Genomic DNA, 22,223 nt, shown 5'->3' on the forward strand with positions numbered 1-22,223 from the left:
AGGCTTTCTAAATCAGCCTACACAGAAAGAAGGAGTACCGCTCTACATAAATCAAGGTCCGGCTAAGACGCTTGCCGATGGTATCTCACAGAACCCAAGCTCGATCAGGCTTGCCGACCTCGACGGGTATATCTCCTTGACCCTGAGATCGTCAAGTTCGGTAAAGCCTATGCTAACACCTAAGGGCGACAATAGGGACGGCAGAGATGACTATGCCTTCATAGATGAAGATGGGGGTATACATCTCTGGTATAATCGCGGACACGGAGATACCAGCCTGTTAGTGGACAGCATCCACTTCGCCGATTTATACGGTGATGGAGTGAGTATACCACATTTCTCTGCTTTGGATTGGAGTCCTGATATGCTGGCTTTAGGTAGACAGTTATATTTGGCTCGATCCCGCAACCGGAGCTCCAACAGTGTAGTAGGTTTCTCAGGTTTCTCTTTGCCCGTATAAACAACTCTAACAACGCAAAGCGAAAATGCCGGGTATGACCCAACAGACACTTTGGGTTGGCTATGGGTACCTAGAAATGGCGGCAAGCCTGTCGCCTCTGGTGCTGCGCCGGCTTCACAAGTCCAGTTTGGAGACATCGATGGGTTCGTTATTTGTCGTCCGCAATATGCAGTGCATCTGCTGACACCACCCACAGAGACGGGAAGGACGACTACCTGGTGCTGAATCCGAAGTCCGGCGAGCTGACAGCCTTTCTCAACGAGGGTGAGGATCGTGCATCCGAGCCGTATAATTGGCACTGGAAGCCGATCGGCTCGATTGCGTCAGGTCTTGGACCTGGCCGCAATGTCAGATTTGCTGACATCGACGGCGATGGGGTGAGTCTACCAGGCACAATTTGCTCCATTCGTGCGGTTTTGACTCCTATAATTCAGCGTGACGACTACATCTACCTGAACCACAAGGGTGGGACGACCATTTATCGGAACGTATTTAAGCGTGACGGTGAGGGACCACATTGGGCGCCTTTGCCTCAAGCAGATGCATCCGGCATTTCCCAACGACCCGACGAAATATCCTTCTATGATATAAACCAGTAAGTGTTTGTGTAATTCGATATATACGGTGTTTGTTTTTTCGGCGCTTATACCAGGCTCCTATAGTGACGGAAAGGCCGACTATGTCTGGACAAGCGCCATTGACAGCTCAGTATACGTGTGGCTCAACAACTATCCCAATAGTCCAGCATGGATTCCACAGGGAAAAATTGCCAGCGGTGTAGGGACGTCAGGGTCTTGCGTCAAGTGGGGCTCACTTCTTCATGGCAACTATTCGGACTACATCGCAGTTGATCCTACCAACGGAGCCATAGCGGCTTGGCTGAATTTGTGCGAGGACCCTCTCGGCAATCCCGCACCGCCAGGGACAAAGTGTAAAAAGGACTCTGATTGCGCAGATTACGATTGTGAGACAGGGAAACATACTGCGTGCTTGGTAAATGGCATTGGCGGTGGAACTGAGGGTGCATGCGGGTGCGTTTCGGATTAGGACGCCACGACAGGCCTGAGAGCTATACTGTACACGAAGGGTAAGGTAGCGAGATCAAAGCGCGTGTCGTGCTCACCTAATCGTGGTGCGAGGCGCTGCTGAAAATGATCATTACTCATTGCTCACCGAGCAGCGCTCCTCGAATTGTACTCGGACCTCAGATTGAGCTTGCCACACATCTATCTCAGTGGACCTCATGGTTGGTTAGTTGGTTAGTTATTTCATTACGCCTTCTAGAGACCCAATAGGTCACGCGGCGCCTGTACGGCCTGTCTGAGGCCTGCCTGAGGCACCTATATACGGGTTGAGGATAGCATAATTAGTTCCTTATGCAATTAAGGTTCCCGCCTTTTGCGGCGCCTTATAATAGCTAGTGCCTTTGAAGGTAGGAGATATAGCTTATTAAGATTATATTATAGAGAGAACTTAATAATTACTAATTATTAAGACTTAGTTACTATATATCTTATACCTAGCTATTCCTCTAGGCTTAAAATCCTACGATCTATATAATATAATTAATAACTCTTATCTTCTTAAATTATAAGTTAAGAGCTATTACGGCATAATAAAATAGCTAATAATATAAGTATTAAGCTAATGCTTATATTTCTATAGCTAGAGATATATATAATAATCGGGCTATCTATTATACCTAGAGGGTCTTAAAAGCGCTTAATAGCAGGTTTTATATAATCTAGCCTTTTATTTTCGTTCGTAGCTTTAGAGCACTTATTAAGACTATAGTTATTATAGACGCTTAATCCCACTATAACAGCTACGCTTAACTGCGTACGTAGCTAGGTAAGGGCACGAAGGATCTTAGAGCTAGAGGGGATATATTTTAGTGGGTCGTTAACTATAAGACTAAAGCTTAGAGATCTAAGCTTTAATAACGCTTAAGAAACGGGCTCTAGTAGCCCTCTATGCGGGGGTGTTACGTGCGTTAGCCTTCCGACCTTAATACCCTATTATACTTACTCTAATTAATTATACTATAATCGGCACTATCATTAATATATAGACGACGAGAGAATATAGGGAAATTAGTTCTATAGACTTAAAGTTATTAAAATTTATAGTAACGGTATTATTTACCCACTTCCATCTTAGGCTTATTACCGCCCTTCTATGCGGGATGTGTCTATGATCACACTCGTATAGATGGAACTAAAAGGCCCTGCTCGGCTGCCTCTGTTAGCATCACCTTGGGGTCTAGAGAGTGACTTCGGCCGCCTGCATAAGAAGTGGCTAGGGGGTCAAAGTACCGTTTTTGACCCCTGTCAACGCGTTATGCATGCTTTTCCTCACCACCTTCCGTATTGAGACCGGCTACGGCAGTATTCTAGTCGCGGGCGCCTCAACGAGGCCACCGACCGAGGCCACCGACCGAGGCCACGATAGCAGCATTTAACGCAAGCCGTTAGCGAAGGAATAAAAATTTCCGTTGCCGTAGTTGCTATAGTTGGAAAGACATCTTTATATGCAGTCATAGCGCGGCAGGCAGGACGATTCGAGCCGTCGAGGCCACTCTCTTATATATATACAAAACGCGTATAATTAGGGTCATCACGAAGGGTCAGTTAAGAAACCGCACCTTCGAAGCGCTGGTTTCTTCACAGCGCTATGATGATCACCTCATGGCTTAAAGAGGCATAGATGCCAAGAAAATGCGTCCTTTTGGGTATGGCGGCAGAAGATATATCGCGACGTCTGCATAACTCAAGACCCCTGCCGTTCCCTTCGTCTGGCCCAATTTTCTATTGCCGGAAGAGGATAAGAGGCATTTTTCATTTTATCTGCGTCCTCAAAAACCCACTTTTGAGGCCTCTGTTATGCTAATAGAGGCTTGCCGAGCAGGGCCTAAGTGACGACTGATTGCTGCCGATGAGGGATTCTAAAAGGCGGAAAGACAGCTTCTGACTCAATTTAAAAGGCACTGTCAAACATGCAGACCGTGTGACTCCGAACAATTCAAGCACTTGCTCGTTTAGTTGCAGACCTTCTTATGGAGCTCGCGATGAGCTAGAAGGTGGAGTAAGGTGACGCCACATATTCGTTTGCACCAGCCACATGTACCAGCCTCAATCGTCAACGCCTCGCCATACCGACCACGCAACGCATGAACATGTACCAAAGGAGCTACCGACCATGACATGACCTGACGACGTTCGCGAATGTTTGATGATTATCGGCGGAAACGACTTTTTCGACGATGGACGACCTCTCGGGGCTCGATTGGTCCAAGACCACTACCAGCCAGCCCAAGCCGCCTCCCATGAACCCCTCCTTCTCCTCGCTGCGACCGACCCCCTCGCCGTTCAGCTCTGGACGAAGCACGCCGGCGTCCGCAAACGCATCGACGGGCTCGCTGCCCAAGGCCGCGCCGCCAAAGCCGGCACAAGATAGCTTTAGCAATCTGATGAGCTTTGGCTCGGCAAAGTCGAACCAGAACCTGACCCTCGCGGAGCGACAAGCACAGCTCGAAGCCGAGAAAAGGAGAAAGGTCGAGGAACAGCGAAGGCAGACCGAGGCACAGTTTGGCAGCGGCCAGCAGTGGGATGCGCTGGGATCGCGAGCGTTCACGCCGAGTCCGGGCCTGCAGCCGCCCGCGCCTTCTAACGGAGCCAAGCGCGACGATGACGACCTCTTCGCTGCGTTTAACAAGGACACCGCGGTTGACAATTCCAGCCATTATCCGCCCCCCGAGTCGAAAGGCTCGATTCCGGCGAACGGCACTGGCCTAGACTTGAGCAAACCGACAGCTTGGGGCCCAACCGCCGGCTCATCTGGGGACTTCCCCGTTGACGACGACGATCCGTTTGGTCTCAACGAGTTGAAACCAGCTGGCGGAGCCCCAGCAGCGACGTCGACGAATGCGCTTGACGATGACGACTTTCTTGGCGATCTTGGAAGGCCAGTAGATGAGGTGCGCAAGAAGCAGCAGGCTGCGGTGCGTGCCGAGCCTGGCAAGCCCATCGAGGATGACGACTCGAGCTCGTCCGACGAAGCTCCGCAGCCGCCGCGACGGGCGCCGCAGTCGCGGCCCGGAGCAAACAAGGAACTTGACAGAGCTATAGCGCAACTGGTCGACTATGGTTTCTCCCCAGAAGATGCCCGTCGGGGTTTATCGGAGAGCGGGGCTGGCCTCAATGTACAGGCGGCGGCAAACTGGCTCTTGGATGATGCACACCGCAAAGCGAAAGAAAAGGCACAGGGCAGGAGTTCATCCACTGGGTCAGGTAGGGCTCCGGCGCAAACGGAGCAGAGATCCGGCAACAAGGGTGACGCCGACTTTACCAAATCGGCGGCCGCCGTGGGTAGCAGCTTGTTCAAGACCGCCAACTCGCTGTGGAAGACGGGACAGAAGAAGGTGCAGAAGGCAGTAGCCGACTTCAACCAGGAAGGTGACCCGAGCCAGCCCAAGTGGATGCGCGACGCCCAACTGCAGCAAAGCCGCGCTCAAGATGAGAGGAGAGCAGCTGCGCAGGCCACAGACGAAGCAATGGCTTTGGAGGCCGGCGGGCGACCCAACCCTGCCAGGTCTAGCAGCAGGCAAGCAGCAGATCCAAGGATGGCCGCAGAAGCGGGACGTCGAGCGTCTCCAAATCCGTCCTCCGGAACACAAAGCAGAGGCAGCCCAGTCCCGCGGTGGCAGCAGCAGAGCGCATCACCGGCGCCATCCGACGCCCGGTCACGCCTCAACAGGCTCGCTGCCGACGACGACAACTTCTCCAGCTATGTAAGCGCAAATAGGAGAAAGAAGACGGCGTCGCCGGCCGAGCAACCCAAGCAGGAGCCGGAACCCGACCTTCTCTTCAACACGCAAGCACCCAAGGCCCAGGCCATTCCCCATCGCCCAGCACAGCGGAATACGCCGCCACCTGCAAGGCGCGCGCAGGCCGCCCCGACACCTCCGCGGCATGCGACGCCGCGACCTGCGCGCCAAGTTCCCCCAATGGATCCGTCTGCGCTCCAGAGTTCCACCAAGCACAGGCTTGAAGGAACAGCCCACTTCAAGCGCGGAGACTTTGCGATGGCTCACTCGTCTTATTCATCATCTATGAACGCGATCCCCGGTGCGCATCCGTTGATGGTGGTGCTCCTGACGAACCGGGCCCTGACCGCACTAAAGACCGGCGAGCCGAAGCAGGCCGTGTCTGACGCCGACGAAGCCCTCAAAATCATCGGGCCCAGTAATGGACAGGGTGAGAGCGTCGCTGTAAAGGGGGAGAGCGGGCAGGACGAGCAGAGGGACATGAAAGAACTCTACGGCAAGGCGTTGAGTCGCAAGGCCGAAGCGCTGGAGCAAATGGAGAAGTGGGCAGACGCCGGGGCCGTGTGGCAGCAATGCGTCGAGGCCGGCGTCGGCGGGGCGACGGCCGTCAAGGGTCGACAGCGCTGCCAGAATGCGCTCGCGCCCAATCCCAAACCGGCAGCCAGGCCGGCGGCCATGCCGAGGCCGAAGCCGTCGGCCACGGCGAGCCTGGCGCCGCAAAAGAGCTCCGAGGCCGTCACGCGACTGCGTGAGGCGAACCAGGCGGCGGCGAGGGAGGACGATGAGAAGTTTGCGCTATCGGAAGCGGTCGACGGTAGGGTCTCGGCCTGGCGAGACGGGAAGCGGGACAACCTCCGGGCCCTGCTGGCCAGCATGGACAAGGTGCTGTGGGAAGGGTCTGGGTGGAAGAGCGTCGGGATGCATGAGCTCGTCATGGCCAACAAGGTCAAGATTGTGTACATGAAGGCCATTGCCAAGACGCATCCAGACAAGGTACGTGGGAGACACCCCCGGCGAGTTGGCATGGCGGGGAGAAACCGACACTGACAACTGACGCCTCGCAGCTGCCGCAGGACGCAAGCACCGAGGTGCGACTGATTGCCGGGTTGGTGTTTAGCACGTTGAACGAGAGCTGGGATAAGTTCAAGGCCGACAACGGCCTCTAGCATGGAATCGAGCGGCGTTTGATTCCCATAGAAGCCACGCATTGGACAGTCGGAGACGTAGAAAGAGATGAAGAGCTGCCATTGAACACCACGCCATGCCATGCCAAAGATATCTCATAAAGACGTACGTAGTCCAACCACCGAATGACCGTCCATCACACTCCACCAGCCGGAAATAGATGATAAAAACAACCCCTGGGGCCTCGCGACACAGAGCCCCCCCCCCTCTCCCGTCCCCTCTCCCTACTATAAGCCGAGCATGCGGCGGACGCCGGCGCGGACCTTGTCCTCGTAGTCGGCGCGGCGCTCGCGCCACATCTTGGCGGCCTCGACGTTGGCGGGGCTCTCGTCGTTGGGCTCGGCGAGCATGCTCATGACGGAGATGAGAATCTTCTCGACGGACTGGATGGGGGACCAGCGCTCCGAGGCGTGCTCGTAGTGGTTGGGGTCGTCGCCGGGCGGGTGGAGGATGGAGATGCAGACGAGGCCGCTGGGGTAGACTGCGCGGAGTGTTAGCGGCTGCTATGTGTTTGAACGTTCATCCGCGGCTGTTGCGTGTGCTTATGTCTGGGGGGCTCTCACCATTCGGATGCCACATGTCGGCGAGAAACTTCATGGACGGGGGCGCAAGGGGGTAGTCCTTGGGGAAGCGCAGCTCGGCGGGGAAGACGCCGCCCTCAAAGGGGGTCCCCTCGGGGCCCTGGATGAGGCACTCCCAGTGGAGCAGGTCGTCCTCGGAGACGGGGCCGGCGGTGATGCCGTCGGGCGGGTTGTTGGTGAGGGCGCGGTACTCTTGGAGGAGGCGGCGGTGGGCGGTGGACTGGGCCATGGCGGCGGCGGTTGTGGGCGCGTGGTGGGTGGCTGCGTGCGTCTCGCTGTTTTCGCTGTTCGCTTTTTGTCGCGAGCGTAGCCGGGGGAGGAAAGTAGAGAGGATCCCGGCCGGCGAGGGGGAGGGAGTGGGAAGAAGAGGGCGAAGAAGCGACGTCGCAGGAAGTGGTGGAGGGTCTTGTAGATGTAGGTTGGGACGGACGTAGGTAGGTTGATGAGGCGCGGGACGCCGATGGCGGGGATGGTGGCTTGCGCCGAGGGCGTCGCTGACCGTGGTGGGGGATGGATGGATGCAGCGGGGGCCCGGGAGCGTCCACCTACCTCCACTGCCTGCGTTGGTCGCCTCGTCCGCTATCCGTACATGGTACCACGCCTGGCCCTGTACCTCTGTTGGTGTCGGGCCGCTGGAGTGTCCGACTCGCCCGCCTGAAAGGATCGACCTACAGCCCCGAGCCTGGGCGGCCGGCATCACTGTCGCACGACCCTGGGCGAACTTGGCTTTGATCATCCATCTCGGAGAACCATGCATGGTGCGCAAGGCACCGTACCGTATGCAGATGCCGCGCATACGAATACGAGACGGTATTCGGACAAAGGTGCGCATATTGTTGGGTTCGTTCACCGCGAACATGTGATGCGAGAGGTGACGTCTGCTTTTGTTGCTGACGGGTGTCTGATGCCGCAGGGCCGGCAAGCAAGCCAACTGGCTGGCTAGGGCAGAGAGACAAAGGCCTTCTGAGGAACAGTCCGTGGCCAAAGGGACAGACAAACGAACATGTCACCCTGTCGACCTCACGTCATGCGCGCCGCCCTGTGACACTTGCGTCGCGACTGCAATGCATGCGTGCCGCCTCTCGCCTCATGCACTCGGCGTCTCGCTGTCGGGTGGGCGTTGAGTCACCGCGTCCCTGGTAGGGCACCTTTGCCAAGCTGACCGACCCCTCAGAGAGCGGCCTTGATAATGAAAATTAACAGCTCCCCATCTCAATCCACCTGCACGGTTCATTCCGAAGACATGGTTGGCGACCCACAATCCGGTGTGGTCTAGTGGCTATGATATTGCGCTTTCAAGCTTAACGGCTGTAAGCACCGCAAGGATCGGGGTTCGATTCCCCGCATCGGAGATCATCTTCTTTTTTTGCACTATCTTCCTTTGCCGTGGGGGACATCGTTGCTATCTTCACTTCATTTTTTTGCCTGCTTCATTTATTCTCGTGCTCTTAGATCCACCGTGGTTGGCTGCTTCTCTTGCTTCATTCCCCCATCTCTCTTCTAATGACCCTTGGGTAAACCGCATATAACGTAGCCCAGCTTTTGCTTCGCTACAACCTCATCCTCCCACTTACACGCGCGTACGCCTCCAGGACCTGCGCCGCCCTCTCCTCGCTCCGCGGCCGAATGTCCACGGCAAACGGCGTCGGTTCGAGGATGACGTGCGAGTCGGTCGCCCGCGTGTCCACGGGCACCTCCTCGCCCGTCAGCGGACACCTCCTGGGCAACAGGTCAAACGCCCAGCACAGGGCCGCCGCAAAGACGAGCATCTCGTGGTCGACGAGCGCGGTGCCGAGACAGGCCCGCCGGCCCCAGCCAAACGTGTGCATGGCCTTGCCCTCGCGCAGGCTCGGGTACCGCGCCAGGGGCTCCGCGTGCGCCGTCGGCCACTGGGGTTTCGAGCCATCGCTCTGGGCGGTATGGCTCGGCGCCTGGGAAGATGGAGGGCGCGCGGTTGAGGGCCCTTGGCAGAGCGGTAAGCTCTTCGTTGTTCTCTGGATAGCATCTTGGAGGAGTCTTGAAGGCTTACCACTCGAGGGCGAGGATGATGTCGCCCTTCTGGATGGGAATGCCGCGGTACTCGGTTGGCGTCTCGCACTCGTGAGGCACGCCTTCTCGCCGTCAGCCATCATTGTCTCTATCAACCTGCTTCGTAGTGCGAAACGCAGCTTCACATCTTACCAAGAGGAACAGTCGGCCTCCACCGCAGCGTCTCATTGACGCAAGCCCGTACCGTCGGCAGCTCTGTATAGTCGCTCATGTTCGGCATCCTCGCGCCGCAGACACGGTCAGCCTCGTCCTGCACCCTGGCCAGCCACTCTCTGTGCGTCATCATGGCCATGACAAAGTACTGCATCGGCCCGGCCACAGTCACCACGCCCACCATGCACAGGAATCCCAGCATGCACGCCGCAAACTCTTCGTCCTCCTCGTCCTCGACCCCCTGCTTCTCCTTCTGCGGACTCGTCCCCTCGCCCCCGCCGCGCAGCTGCTGCTCACAGTACCGTGCTGCCCACGTGTCTCCCGGACGCGTGCCCTCGCCGAACCGCCGCTTCGCCGCGCGCAGGCTGTTAGTCCACCACGCCTTCATCCGTCCCTCGCGCGCGAGCTCATCCTGCCGCCAGGGGTTGTACCCGACCAGGTCGGCGAGGTGCCACAGCGGCGTGATCGTGTTGACCAGAGGCCCGTTGGTCGACATCTGCCGCAGCGCCGCGAGCGCCTCGTCGCCATACCGCGGGCCGAGCGAGGCGTCGCCCCATGTCAGCTGTGCCATGATGCGGCCCGTCGTCTCGCGGATGTTGCCGTGGAACCTGTCCGGGTCGACGAGCAGCGTGACCAGGAACCGCTTCACCTCGTCCTCGACATGGCCGTAAAACCCGTTTTGCGTCGCCACGGTCATGGCGGCGTGAACCCACTTTCTCTGCGCCTTCCACGTCTCTATGCCGAGTCTCCCATCAGCTCCTTGTCCTACGAATCGTACAATAATGCTTGAGGAAGTAGTGTCGGCTCTAACCCACCATTGCGGTCCTGCAGCGCCAGGTACGTCGGGCCCTTCTTGTGGTCTATAAGCGCGCGTAACTGCGGCTGCCCGCTGAAGTGGTTTCCCATCTTGACGAGCAGGTCTGTCGCGATGCCCTCGTCCGACACGGTGACGAAGCGCTGCCCCATCATGGACGTCTCGTATATGGGGCCGTGCTCGTCGGCCCATTCTTTGAACTTGAGCCAGGATGACTCGCGCGGTAGGTCGTGCACGCGCCCGACGACGGGGAACTGTCGCGGGCCGGGGAAGCATGCGGCGTTACGGCTCGTGACCGGCTGCAGGCACTTTAATGGTAGTGAGGCTCTGTGCAGGCGGTAGACTCTCGACAAGATGAGGCTTGAAATGAGGAGTAGCCCGACGTAGCAGGCCGCTGAAGTGATTGGCATGGAGACGATAGGGCGACTTGGCTGCGCAGTTGAGACTGTCGAGGATATTTTAAGGGATTTCCGCTTTCGTTACCGAATTTTCTCCTGCTGAGTATAGAATAACAAAAATATAGGATGACGAAGACTGTTGTCATGAGTCCCTCAAGGCATCTCGTCAACAGTTGCACATGTCCTACGCAAAGGTGCGCCAACACGGTTCCAATAGCGCCTTCTAAAACATTGGCGCCGGGCTGATGGTGGCTGGGAAGGAAAATGGTTTCGAATCAGGCAAACATCATCACGTAGCACAAAGCGGCAGCTTCTGTCTTGGTCTTGGAGTTACCGATATTCGCGAGGGCGTGGCGCCGCTCTAGTTAGTACGAAGTATACCGCCTAGACAGGAGTCGCGACAGCGGTGGAGCGCGCAAAAAAGAGAGGCGATAGTCATGCTATGCGTATTCTTCTAATTGGGACTATTTGTCTTGAGCCCAGAGTCGTCAGAGAGCATCCCCCGTGGCCATCAAGCCAGCGCATCTCGCACCAGGCCCTCCAGCTCGGCGTCGGTCTTGCCTGCGACGCCCAGCAGCTCATTGTCGACATGCTTAAACTCACCGCCATATCCCTCCCCGAAAACGGCCCGCATGAGGAACCCCATGGACGACATCATGTCAAACTCGCCGTTGTCGTACTTCTTGCGCGACGCGGCCTCCGAGTCCGTCGTCTTGACCGTCACCGGATCCCACCTCCTGTGCGGAGCGATGGCTCGCGCTACGGCCAGTATCTTGCGCTGCGTGACAACCATATCGTGCACAAAGATGACGCGGTTGCGCGTCTCGTCGACGTGCCGCAGGACGCCCACGACGGCCCGCCCGACCGACGCCAGCGTCGTCGCGCTAAACGGCCTATCGCCGCCGTCGTAAAACGCCGGCTTCTCGGACGCGAAGTCGAAGATCAAGTTACGCCTCATGGCCCAGTCGAGGAACACGCCGTTGCGGACCAGCGTGTACGTGAAGGAGTCGGGATGGGCCCGCGCGTGCTCCCGCAGGGCCTCGTGGATGGCGATTTTGGACCGGTAGACGGGCAGCTGGGAGGCGTTTGGGTTGCCGCAGTCGGAGCCGAACTCGGAGGGGATGAAGCGCTTGACGCCGGCGGCGATGGAGGCCTCGATGAGGCCGAGCTGGAGGTCCATGGCGGCGGTGGTTAGGGCCGAGACGACGGCGTCCTGGCCGGCGAGGGCGGTGGTTAGGTCGGGAATGGAGGAGTAGTCGACGCGGAGGACCCTGACCGACGGGGGGAACTCGGCGTTGGAGGAGGATCGGGTGAGAACTGTCACGTTGAATAGGTTGGACTCTATGATTTCTTTGAGAATCGGAGCGCCCAAGTCTCCGGAGGCCTATACATGTATGGTGTTAGTTGGATGCCGATTTGGACAGGCGAAGAGCAGCGTGCCGTACCCCTGCGATGGCAACGTTGCGAATGGAGCCCATGATGACGGTTCAATGTGCTGAATAATGAAGAACAAATTATGAACTTGGGTTCTGTCTTTCGATCAACAAGGTAAAGTTGAAGATGAGAGTAATCGCGTTGGACCAGATTTACTTCATGTTCGTAGACTGTGAATGAACCGCGATATATATATATATAAGTCTCCGTCACCGACACACAAGGCAAACGTATACCACTACAAGGTTCGAGGAATACCACATTATTCATCCAAACAACAGTCAATAATTGGGGCCCTTGCGTACTGCTGGCCCCTGCGGACCCGGCCGTAGTTAGATGGTATATTGGACCCTGGCCCGGCCTGGTGTAAGTGCGGGCGCGGACGCGGGCGCGGACGCCAAACCCAATCAGGACATGCCGGACCCCGTTCAACTACATGCCTCGATTCATCAGCCATGGCCCGCCTCGGACGAAACAGTCAGTCACCCCATTCATGCCCAGGCTTTCCTTTTTTTCAAGCTCCCAGATGATCCGGTCATCCACAAGGCAAGGCAATTCATTACTCGTCTATCACGAAACTAGGATCCAGACATCGTCACACTGAGGGAGGTCCCGTCCGCACAGCGTCCGCACTTGCATGTCACATCGGCATCGGCATCGGCATCCCCGGGGTGAGCGATGACGGTGGTAGTACCCGCCATCATGCCCACGGCCATGGCCCAGGCCTGTCTGCGGTGCAAGACGCAGAAGCGAAAGTGCGATCGGCTTCTGCCCGTGTGTTCCCTATGCCGGAGGTGAGTGCAACCGATACACGTCTGCTGGCGAGCAAGTCATGGATGGACGAAGCCAAGCCCATCAAAACTACACGCGCCCCCACATACACAGCCAGAAACTGAGCGCGATGGGGGCACACACCCTTTTGCATCATCAGACTGAACCGGAGCTGCTGCTACGCGGGACCCGACGCCGTGGGCCCCCGTCCGCTGCCCGTCCCCGACCTGCTCGACCTGACCCTCGCAAACATCGGCCACACCCTCGAGGGCCAAGTCTCGGCCATCATCGGCCCCCCGCCGCGCGTTCTCGCCGCCGCCCAGGCGTACTTCCGCACCGTCCACCCCTGGTTGCCCGTCGTGGCGGAGGATGCGTACCTAGGACAGCTGTCCGCCTGCCGGACGCAGCCGATGCGTGCGAGCTTTGGCCTGCTCACGCTCAGTATGTACCTTGTCTGCGCTGAAACCCTGCCCGTAGACGGGGAACGACGAGAGCAGCAGCAGCAGCAGCAGCGGGAGAGACCAGAAGTTACTGCGCGGACGAAGGCTCTGTACGCGCTGCTCAAGAGCTTTGTCGGGATGCTCGAGGCACTGCAGGACGACGACGTTGACGACGACAACTCCCCCTCCTTGGTCGAGATACTGCAGAGCAGGCTCCTCCTCTCCGTCTTTGAGATGGGACACGGCCTGTCCCCCGCGGCGTACGTTTCCACGGGGGCCAATGTCCGGGTGGCGGTATGCCTCGGCGCGGATGCAGCGTCGTCGGGCCGCCGGCGGCAAAACACGCCTCAGCCCGCGGGGCACGCTGCCTCTGCCCAGCAAGCGTGGCGTGGCGTTGTCATCGCCAACAGGTAGGCTATATGGCCGGAGTCCCCATCGAGCTGTGACCTCGAACCGACGTCGTGATTGATGCTCAGAGCCGTGACAGATATGCCACCCTCCTAAGCGGCAGAGGCTCATGCCCCCCACCGAAACCATCATCCCTTGAAGTGGACGAGCACACCTTTGTACGTGTAGGCATCAAACCTTCCGGTCAAGCCAGGGGCTAACCAGGACGCAGGGGCTCAACGTCCACACAACCCCATCGCAAATAGACTCCTTTACCAGGCTCGCCCACGCATCGCGGCTCCTCGAGCAGGTGCTCGCCCACATCCACGAGACGACGCCGCATCACGAGTTCAACACCGCAGAGGCGTTCCAGATCATCAAGACGGCCACGGCGTTCATGCAGACGTTTTCAGACGGAGACCCCGCGGAGAACGCCATTTTGTCCAGTGCCATGGCCGTCTGCCGGAGGTGAGCTCCAGTCCCTGTCGGCAACCGAAGCTTCTTCCCCTCATTTCACTGTACCACCGCCGTGCTAATCGGAGTATTTTGTCTTGCACCTCAGTGCGGTGATGGAGATTCTGGAGTTTGGATCGCGCGTCGTGCAGCCAGATAGCGAGTTCTGCAACAGGGCCTCGGTGAATATGCTCAAGACTGTGGTCGAGGAACTCGTGCACGGCGCCTCACGCCTCCTTTCCAGCCCGTCTGTGGTGAGGACTGAGTCCTTGTCGGTGTTCATCGCTCATCCGCTGTACAAGGCGGCCATGGTATATCTCCGTGACTTGACCGAGTCGGATCGCATGGAGATGGGGCCGTCAATCAAGCCCCTACGAGACGTTCTCTTGTTAATCGGCAAGCGGTGGGCGGCTGCTGGTACGTTTCAGGACCGGGCGGCCTCATGCTATTGCCCGTTGTGCGAGTGCTAACCCTCTCGACCTAGGGCGGTATATCGACGAGATTGACCGCTTTCAAAAGTATAGTGAAACTAGGTAATTAAGCAGTCTCGTTTTTCAATCTATACTCTGGGAGTCGAGCGGCCGATGAGTAAACTGTATAATAAATGTATATTAGAGCATGGCAATGGCCATTCCTCTTGCAATTTTGTTCCAGGTCAAGCTCGCACCCCCCGGGAGGCGTGTGTGCGTGTAAATGCGAGGATGAGGGCATCGCAGAGGCGCATAGCTACAAGAGCGGAGCTATTTTCGCATATACATAAAGATCAGTTCCTTTGTTTATTATAAGAAATCAACACCTGCTATGTAGTTCTCCGACGTTGCAGGTCACGAACATTGACGAATCGAAATCATTTTTCCGCCCATGCGTACCTAAACACACGCCACTCCGCCGGCATCACCGGCGTCGCCGCAGGGACGGAACCCCGGCTGTTCGGGCTCGATAGGTGGTCCCATCCCGGACCCGGAGGGCCGCTAAGTCCGCACCGAACCGCAAGTCCGTTACTCCGCATATGGCCACCGGCAAAGGGGGCCCCTATCGCCACATTCAGACGCGTTCCGTCTTACAAGCTTCACCTATTAGCAGCCAGTCCACTAGCCGCCCAGCACCGGGACTCGCGTGCAGGCACATACTCAAGACTCCAAGAGGGCGATACCGAGCGGAGGAGAGGGAAAGAAGCGGACTCGTGCGTCGGCGGGGTGGCGGCGGCGGCGGCTGCTCGTCAGCGTGCGTGGAAGTCGCTACTGCTGACGTGGATACGCGGCATGGAATCATGGACGGCTGGCGCGCGTCAACCTTGCAAAATCTCACCTCACCCACCCACTCAACCGGCAGATACACCACATCTCTCAGACATTCATCAAGATATTTGAACAACCAAACTTCCCAGTCTGCAGCTCCCCCGATCTTCACGATGACCCCGTGCCTCACATCTGCCCCCTTCCTCCAACAACCACCACTCTCACCACCACTCTCACCACCACCCTCACCACCACCACCGCCATCATGACCGCCTCAACGACGACCACAGCAAGAACCTACGCCCTCGACCGCCCCATCCTCGAGCACGGCGGCCCCGCCCACGTCCGGCAAGCCCTCCTCCCCGGCACTACCACCGCCCCTCGGGAACCCGCCAACTACGCCTTCTCCGCCCCCGACGGCACGCGCCTCGTCTACCACGTCTGCGGCCACGGCCCCGAGCTCGTCCTCGGCACCTCCCCCGGCTGGGGCCCCGGCATCAACTACCTCGTCTCCGCGCTGCGGCCCCTCGCCGCCAGCGGGCGCGCCACCCTCGTCGTCCTGCAGACGCGCGGCACCGCGCCCTCGGGGCGTCCCGCCGACGAGTCGCGCATGGGATCGCGGCACATGGCCGCCGACCTCGACGCCCTGCGGCGACACCTGCTCCTCGGCAACCACGACGGTAATGAAGATGATGAAGGACAAGAAGGAAGTCAAGGTACAGGCGACAGGCCCGTCACCGTCATCGGGCACTCCAACGGCGGGGCCATCGCCCTCGCCTACGCCGCCGACTTCCCCTCGCACTGCGCCCGCGCCGTCCTCCTCGGCGCGCAGGTCATCGGCGCCGCCGACCAGGGCCCCATCTTCATGCGCGCCCTCGCCGCCCGCGAGTCCGACCCGCGCTTCGCCCCCGCCGTCGCGCGCTTCCGCAGCATCCTCGGCGCCGAGGCGGGCTTCGACTCCGACGCGGACCTGACGAGCTTCATCGAGGCCGTCCTGCCGCTCTACTTTTACGGGCCCGAGCGCGGCGGCGTCGCGCAGTTCGCCGCCGACGCCGGCGACCCGCTCGTCGTGCAGAACTGGCCCAACGCCAAGCAGAGGGCCGCCGACGCGCAGCCCGAGGCCAACGTCATCGGCGATTTGAGTAGAGTCACGGCCGACGTGCTGCTCGTGTCGGGCCGCGACGACTTCATCTGCAGCGTGGAGGCGAGCGCGCAGGCGAGGGAGGCCATCGGGCCCAGGGCGAGGCACGTCGTGTACGAAGAGTGCGGGCACATGGCCTGGATCGAGAAGAGGGACGAGTTTTTCAAGGACCTGCTGGCCTTTTTGCCCTGAACGAGGGGGTCGCCCCCCAGGTTACGAGACTTGCAAAAAGTTGAGATGAGAATGACATGTTTATGCTCGCGCGTGCTGGTTTGTTTGCGAGATAACAACACTGTTGTTGACCGTGTCTTCACCATGATGTAAAGGGGTGGGGTACACACATCATATTCGTACAAGCAGCTTTGTTTTTTATCTTGGTGGTCGTGATATTCGAGCTCGTGATAATCTAATTCTAACTTGGTACATGCATTCGCTCCAAAGAAACAAACCCATGTCTGGAACATGTCTCGCTATTTCAATTCCCACGTGCACAGCATCCACTCGTCCCGCAGGCAACTCGCCCAACTCAGACAATAGCATCGTCCTGCTGACTCTTTGTCCCGCTGCGTGCCCGCCCAAAGATGCGCGCGCGCGTCGACTGCGTGTGCGACTCCCGCGAGTTCTTAGACACGGTGGGCGCGAGCGCCGACGTCGACGCCCGACCCTCGGCGGCGGCGGCGGCGTCCTTCTCCCGCTCAAAAGCCCGGTCCTTTTCCTTGATGGACGCCATGCGCTGCGCCACGAGGTGGTCCCTGCGGCTGTCAAAGACATCCTGGAAGCCCAGGATGGCCTCCTCGTTGGTCGTCGGCAGGCGCTGCCCGCCGCGCACGCTGCTGCCGCGCCGCCGAGACATGGCCATGTGCGCCGACGGCGCCGGCGGCGGGCCGTAGTCGTCGTGATGCGGCGGCTGCGAGGAAGCCGGCTGTGGCGGCGCGCCGGCCCAGTACAGGGGGTAGTCGCGGCTGCCGCCGGGGTCGACGCGCAGAGGAGCCTGGATGCCGAGCGACGCCATCTGGTACATGAGCTCCGTGACGAACCGATTGTGCCTGTTAAGCCGGAGCAGTTCGTTCTGGAAGTTGCTCTTGTGCATGAAGATCATGTTCATGTGGCATGAGCGCACCTGGTCCAGCGACGTCATCTCGGTGATGATGGTGGGCTGGTAGTCGCGCTTGTTCTGCTGGCAAAAGTCGAGCATGCGGGCCTTGAGCTCGTCAATCATCTCGCCAGGCGTGCCGAAGCGCATCTCGAGCGGGATGACGTCGGCCAGACCGTTGGAGCGGCGCTGGTTCAGGATGAAGAGGGTATTGAGCAGCGAGTTGGGCGCCTGAACGATGTGGCCCTGCATCTTCTTGAACTCGGTATAGAGTAGGGATATTTCGGTCACGTAGTAGTCGTCGCCCGTCATCTTGTCGCCGGTGGAGCCGTAGACGGTGACGCGGTCGCCCACGTCAAAGGGGTGCTTGATGAAGACAAAGATGATGGACTGGAGAAACTCCTGCGCCGTCGCCTGCAGCACCCAGGCGAGGCCCAGGACCGAGGTGCTGGCGGACGCGAGGCCCGCGGCGGCGGAACCCGACAGGATCGAGACGAAGACGATGACGGCGATGATGACGATGATGAACAAGAAGACCTTGTCGAGCTTCTGGATGACCGAGTCCAGGTCCTTGAGGGACGCGGCGATGGCCTTTTTCTCCAGGTGGATCTCGTTGCAGACGGCTTCAAACTCCTCTATCGAAATGTCGCCGTTGAGGTCCTTGTCGAAGACGCCAAAGGCGGCGTCAATCTCCTCCTGCGTCTCAAAGGCCTTCTTCAAGTCGTCGGGGTAGACCGTATCTCGCCCCTCGGTGATCAAGCTCCGGTAGATGAGACGGGCGAGGGTGGCGGCCGAGGCGGTACTGCGCAACAGCTCCGAGACGACTCTTTTCGGCTGGTTGACGTTGACCTTGCGGCCGATGAAGTCGTTGCCGACCCTGTTGGCGACGTAGCCGACCTTGCCGAGGACCTGGCGGGCGTTGTCGTGGAACGTCTGCAGGGGCGTCTGGGCGCCGCTGGTGTTGGGCCCCGTGTTGCCCTGCCAAAAGGCGTCGGTGGTTTCGAGGTTGGCCTTGGCGAAGGAGAAGAGGTGGACGAGCTGGCGGACGTCCGACTTGTTGTTCTCGATGCGGGTGCTGTAGGTGCGCTGGTGGAAGGTGGTGGCGATCCACTGGATGCAAACCTTTTCGGCAAAGTTCAGCGTCGCGAGCACGAAGAGGGCGATGATGACCTTGTAGACGACGTCGGTCCAGCCGGCACCGCCCTCGCCGCTGCCCGTGTGGCCATTGTTGGTGGGCTTGAAGGAGATGAGGATGGCCAGGAACCAGAGGAAGAGGGCCATGTGCAGCTCGAGCTGATGGCCAATGTCCCTCCACTTTTTGGCGTTGGTCGAGCCGGCGATGCGCGCCAGGCTATAGAGGAGATGAGGCAGGAGGCTCGTGATGAGGCGTGAGATCCACAGCGTGCACCACACAATCTCGAGCCAGATGCCGAACCACAGGAGCTCGACGCCGCCGGGTCCGCCGACGAGCTTCTCGTCAGGGTTGAAGCGCAGGCCGCCGAGGAGGACGGGGATGAGCAGCAGGATGGCGCCGGGGAACAGATATAGCAGGTAGCGGACGCCGCGAGGGAACTTTTTGAGGAAGAGCCACAGCTTGTAGAGGGCGGCGTCCTCGTTCTTGTGCTTGACCGTCTCCTCCTTGGGGGCGGACTGGTTGAAGGCATCCTCGGGCTCGGGACGGTGGCTCCGGCCCTTAGACTTGGAGGCCAGCTCGTCCTGTTCCTGGTTGGAGATGAGGCGCTCGGCGCGTAGTAGTTCGAGGTCGTCGCCGAGGCGCGTGTCCTCGGCGCGCTGGCCCGAGGGGGAGAAGGGCTCGTTGACGTGCGAGTCGGGGCCGGCGGCGAGGGTGTTGAAGGTGTCGAGCGAGGGGGGGTTGCGCTTCTCGTCGAATTCGTCAGAGTGCTGGGGGTATTGCTGGTGATGATACTGATGCTGGTGTTGCTGGAGAGGTTGCGACGCATGAGCCGGCGCACTGACATCTACGTCCTGCAACGGGGGAAAGGCCGCCATTTCCTCGGCATCGTCGTGCTCTTCATATTCCGAAGCGCGTTGGGGTTGGTGCGCGGGCTGGCGCTCAGGCTCATGCCCCGGCTTATGCTGGGGCTCCGTCGAACCTGCCATGCTAGGAGGCCTTTATCGCAGTAGACGACCGAGGTGCATTCGGGCAAAAAGTTTTGAGATAATGGAAGGGATTCGAGTCGTCAATACCGGTGAGGTCAGCCAAGCGAGCGACGGCTTGACCTGTTGCCCTCGACGACAAGTGAAGAAAGGGAAAAGAAAACGTGGAGAGAAAGTAGAGCGGAGGATTCGGAAAGCCCTCAGGCGATTGACAAGTGACAGGGCTCCTCTACCCTGCCAGCAGTGACAGACAGACAGCTCACGCCGATCCGTGGTGTTTGCTGTCGCCGTCGCCGGGTGGAGGCAATGACGAAATGGCCGGCGGGCGAAGTGGGTATCTTGGGTTGCGCGTCCGCGTGTTATAGGACGGGTCGAGTGCAGGCGAAAGAAAAGGGACGAAGCGAATGGGATTGAAGCGAGAGAGCGGAGGAAGAATCGTTGGAAGAAGAGAGGGCCCGAAGGCGCGATAAGGATGTTGGGCGCGCGACCAAGGGAGATGGATGGGATGGGAGATGTTGAAAGGGAATAAGAACAGAATCTTCTTGACTCGAGAGACTTATTGCTGCTCGAGTCGGGAGCGCGGACCGTCTCGATAAGGTTCGGCAGGAGCCCTCTGCTCTAAGGCCTCTTCACAATATACTGTACGGGGAAGCCGGGGATAAAGCCCGCCCGGCCATAGGTACGTTCCCCCCATTGCGCTGCTGCCGCAAAAGCCCTCGCCCAGGGGCAAGCAGTAGGTAGATTGTAGGGTGAATGGATGGAGGGAACCTCTAGTGGGAAAGAAGGCTGTGACGTGCGATTCGCCCCCCCGAACCACAGGCTAAAGCGACGGACAGTGGAGAGGGCGCATCCACCGACCGCCCAAGAAGGTATCCCGTCCTTGGCCGTTCCCTTGGCCGGCCAGTGGTTTGTGTCGCGAAGCCGATTAGCACTGGGACATGTGGAACCGGCCGGCGGCGGCGCGGTGGGACGGTGGTGGGTGGTGGTGGTGGTCCAAGTTTGAGGACTCCATCCGCCTCCGCGCCGAGATCTCAGGGCAGGTTTTGTTCCTTGCACGGACGGGACGGGGGATCGGGAGTTGCACGGCGCCGCTTCCAGTGGCGGGAGGAGTTTGACGGGGGGGTTCCACTGTGCGACCCGAGTGTCGTCACCCGGGCGTGCTGCAGTTGACCTCGGAGCCCGTACTGGGTTACTTTACCACGGGGGCGGACAGGCCTGACGGGAGGTAGCCGGGCTGCCTGCCCTCCACTGTAACCCGCCCTGCGAGCACGGAGTACAGTGCCACGCGTGCTGCAGTCGCAGCATGGATCCCACCAGATGGGCTCCAGATCTGGGGTGCATCGCGATGGAAAACCGCGCAGCCTGCGATTGAAAAAGTCTGCCCGATAAGCTGCATAAACAACGGCGGGAAAAAAAAGATGGCACATAGATCCAGGGCGACGTTGAAGCTAGCCAGTTGGTTGCATCATGCAGGTACATGCGCCTCGCCTCGCCTCCGACCCGACGCCGCCCAAGCCACCAACGCCCATCAACGGGATGGGGCGCCCGCCCGAATTTGCACCGCCAGAGCATGTCTCTCTCTAAGACCTTAGTAGTATGAAGTAGAAGCATATTCGTTACTCCGCTCTGTGAAACTCGAGTAGGAACGAAGCATAATAATGAAGAGAACTTTTCGCATCAACTAAAAAGGCTCGCCGCATAGACAGCCCTTCTTTAGGCCTCTTTCTTCTTCCTAAACTCCAGCAACAGCAGTCCCATGCTTGACTATCAAAATGTGTGATAGCTACCTCTGCGGCAAGACTTTTCTGTCTGCGAATATCTTATTCCTAGTACTCATAGTGATTTAGTGATCAAGTCTATTCATGGCACCCGCGAAACGAACTTGTTTGGCCCACCATGTCGCTCCCGATCTCTTCTGAACACACTTGCGCAGCCAAGCAAACCTAGCAGCAGCAGCAGCAGCAGCAGCAGCAGCAGCAGCGACAGCGGCACATGCAATCGGGGTCCGTGGCTCGGTGATAGCAAAGCCATCCACACACCCACACATCCATCCATCCATCCATCGGGCCACCCAATGCCATGCCCCTGGACCCATGCCACCCCTGCTGCTGGTGCACCGCACCATCTCTAATACCACCACTCCCGCGACGTCCTGTGCACGCCGCCGATCCGCTGTCAACGTGTCTCCAGCCGACGGGCCAGCCACCCGCCATGGGCAATCTACGGCCCACCCGCCAGACGCGTCATCTTTGGATCGCCGCCTGCCATCATGAACTCCAATATCATCTTGGCCGTGTCCAACCACACAGTGCTGTAGACCTCTCGATTATTGTTTTATGCCTTCTTCGTATACCTAGCCGGGTGCATGTGAATCCCTTCCCATTCTCCCACTATTCGAATTGCCACATTTACTATCGCTGGGAGCCCCTTGCAATGATAGGTGCTTTTCATATACACAGCAGGTGAATCAGGGTTCCATGTCTACGCAGTAACTTAGTACTTCGTATGCTATATTTGTCCAACCCCAGTCCCCTGTTCGCATCACAATGTGGGCTGCTTGCTCTCCGCTTACGGAACTCTCGACGTCGCACATACCGTGTCGGTTGATAGATAGCAGTTGGCCATGCGCAGGGAGGACAGACAGACAATCTTGGCAAGATGGCTTCCCCCCAAATGCCGTGCG

The 22,223-nt window shown here is 58.7% G+C and overlaps 7 protein-coding genes and 1 non-coding gene across 10 annotated transcripts; 4 read left to right on the top strand and 4 right to left on the bottom strand.

The window, feature by feature from the left end:
• Nucleotides 1-3,704: 3,704 nt before the first annotated feature.
• SWA2 (auxilin-like clathrin-binding protein required for normal clathrin function) lies at nucleotides 3,705-6,546 on the top strand. Its single transcript, XM_047986099.1, has 2 exons — nucleotides 3,705-6,278; nucleotides 6,350-6,546. The coding sequence occupies exons 1-2, from the start codon at nucleotides 3,723-3,725 to the stop codon at nucleotides 6,449-6,451; spliced, it is 2,658 nt and encodes an 885-aa protein (XP_047842079.1). The 5' UTR covers nucleotides 3,705-3,722; the 3' UTR covers nucleotides 6,452-6,546.
• Nucleotides 6,547-6,661: 115 nt separating this feature from the next.
• ubc7 (E2 ubiquitin-conjugating enzyme) lies at nucleotides 6,662-7,345 on the bottom strand. The gene is made up of 2 exons (XM_047986100.1): nucleotides 7,034-7,345; nucleotides 6,662-6,951 (listed from the first exon to the last, which is right to left on the bottom strand). The coding sequence occupies exons 1-2, from the start codon at nucleotides 7,278-7,280 to the stop codon at nucleotides 6,698-6,700; spliced, it is 501 nt and encodes a 166-aa protein (XP_047842080.1). The 5' UTR covers nucleotides 7,281-7,345; the 3' UTR covers nucleotides 6,662-6,697.
• A 967-nt stretch (nucleotides 7,346-8,312) lies between these two features.
• Nucleotides 8,313-8,403, top strand: JDV02_004856. The gene has a single exon. It is a non-coding gene; the product is annotated as a tRNA-Glu (tRNA).
• Nucleotides 8,404-8,601: 198 nt separating this feature from the next.
• JDV02_004857 (uncharacterized protein) lies at nucleotides 8,602-10,477 on the bottom strand (the record flags this gene model as incomplete). The annotated part of the gene is made up of 4 exons (XM_047986101.1): nucleotides 8,602-8,974; nucleotides 9,081-9,162; nucleotides 9,233-9,988; nucleotides 10,069-10,477. 4 exons carry the CDS (start codon nucleotides 10,475-10,477, stop codon nucleotides 8,602-8,604), a joined length of 1,620 nt encoding a protein of 539 aa, XP_047842081.1.
• Nucleotides 10,478-10,976: 499 nt separating this feature from the next.
• Nucleotides 10,977-12,078, bottom strand: JDV02_004858 (uncharacterized protein; the record flags this gene model as incomplete). The annotated part of the gene is made up of 2 exons (XM_047986102.1): nucleotides 11,911-12,078; nucleotides 10,977-11,849 (listed from the first exon to the last, which is right to left on the bottom strand). Exons 1-2 carry the CDS (start codon nucleotides 11,941-11,943, stop codon nucleotides 10,977-10,979), a joined length of 906 nt encoding a protein of 301 aa, XP_047842082.1. The 5' UTR covers nucleotides 11,944-12,078.
• Nucleotides 12,079-12,361: 283 nt separating this feature from the next.
• Nucleotides 12,362-14,670, top strand: JDV02_004859 (uncharacterized protein; the record flags this gene model as incomplete). 3 transcript variants are annotated; one of them, XM_047986103.1, is made up of 6 exons in its annotated part: nucleotides 12,362-12,693; nucleotides 12,831-13,520; nucleotides 13,598-13,676; nucleotides 13,730-13,965; nucleotides 14,060-14,367; nucleotides 14,435-14,670. In XM_047986103.1, exons 1-6 carry the CDS (start codon nucleotides 12,578-12,580, stop codon nucleotides 14,485-14,487), a joined length of 1,482 nt encoding a protein of 493 aa, XP_047842083.1. In that variant the 5' UTR covers nucleotides 12,362-12,577. The 3 variants fall into 3 exon arrangements, with proteins under 3 accessions (XP_047842083.1, XP_047842085.1, XP_047842084.1); XM_047986105.1 differs by having other exon boundaries at nucleotides 14,060-14,670; XM_047986104.1 differs by having other exon boundaries at nucleotides 12,362-13,520; nucleotides 14,435-14,487.
• Nucleotides 14,671-15,236: 566 nt separating this feature from the next.
• On the top strand, nucleotides 15,237-16,523 carry JDV02_004860 (uncharacterized protein). Its single transcript, XM_047986106.1, has one exon. It carries the CDS (start codon nucleotides 15,454-15,456, stop codon nucleotides 16,519-16,521), a length of 1,068 nt encoding a protein of 355 aa, XP_047842086.1. The 5' UTR covers nucleotides 15,237-15,453; the 3' UTR covers nucleotides 16,522-16,523.
• A 179-nt stretch (nucleotides 16,524-16,702) lies between these two features.
• On the bottom strand, nucleotides 16,703-20,231 carry JDV02_004861 (uncharacterized protein). The gene has a single exon (XM_047986107.1). The coding sequence runs from the start codon at nucleotides 19,541-19,543 to the stop codon at nucleotides 16,856-16,858; it is 2,688 nt and encodes an 895-aa protein (XP_047842087.1). The 5' UTR covers nucleotides 19,544-20,231; the 3' UTR covers nucleotides 16,703-16,855.
• Between the last annotated feature and the right edge of the window lie 1,992 nt (nucleotides 20,232-22,223).

This window comes from Purpureocillium takamizusanense, chromosome 4, assembly GCF_022605165.1.
Source record: "Purpureocillium takamizusanense chromosome 4, complete sequence".
NCBI lineage: Eukaryota > Fungi > Ascomycota > Sordariomycetes > Hypocreales > Ophiocordycipitaceae > Purpureocillium > Purpureocillium takamizusanense.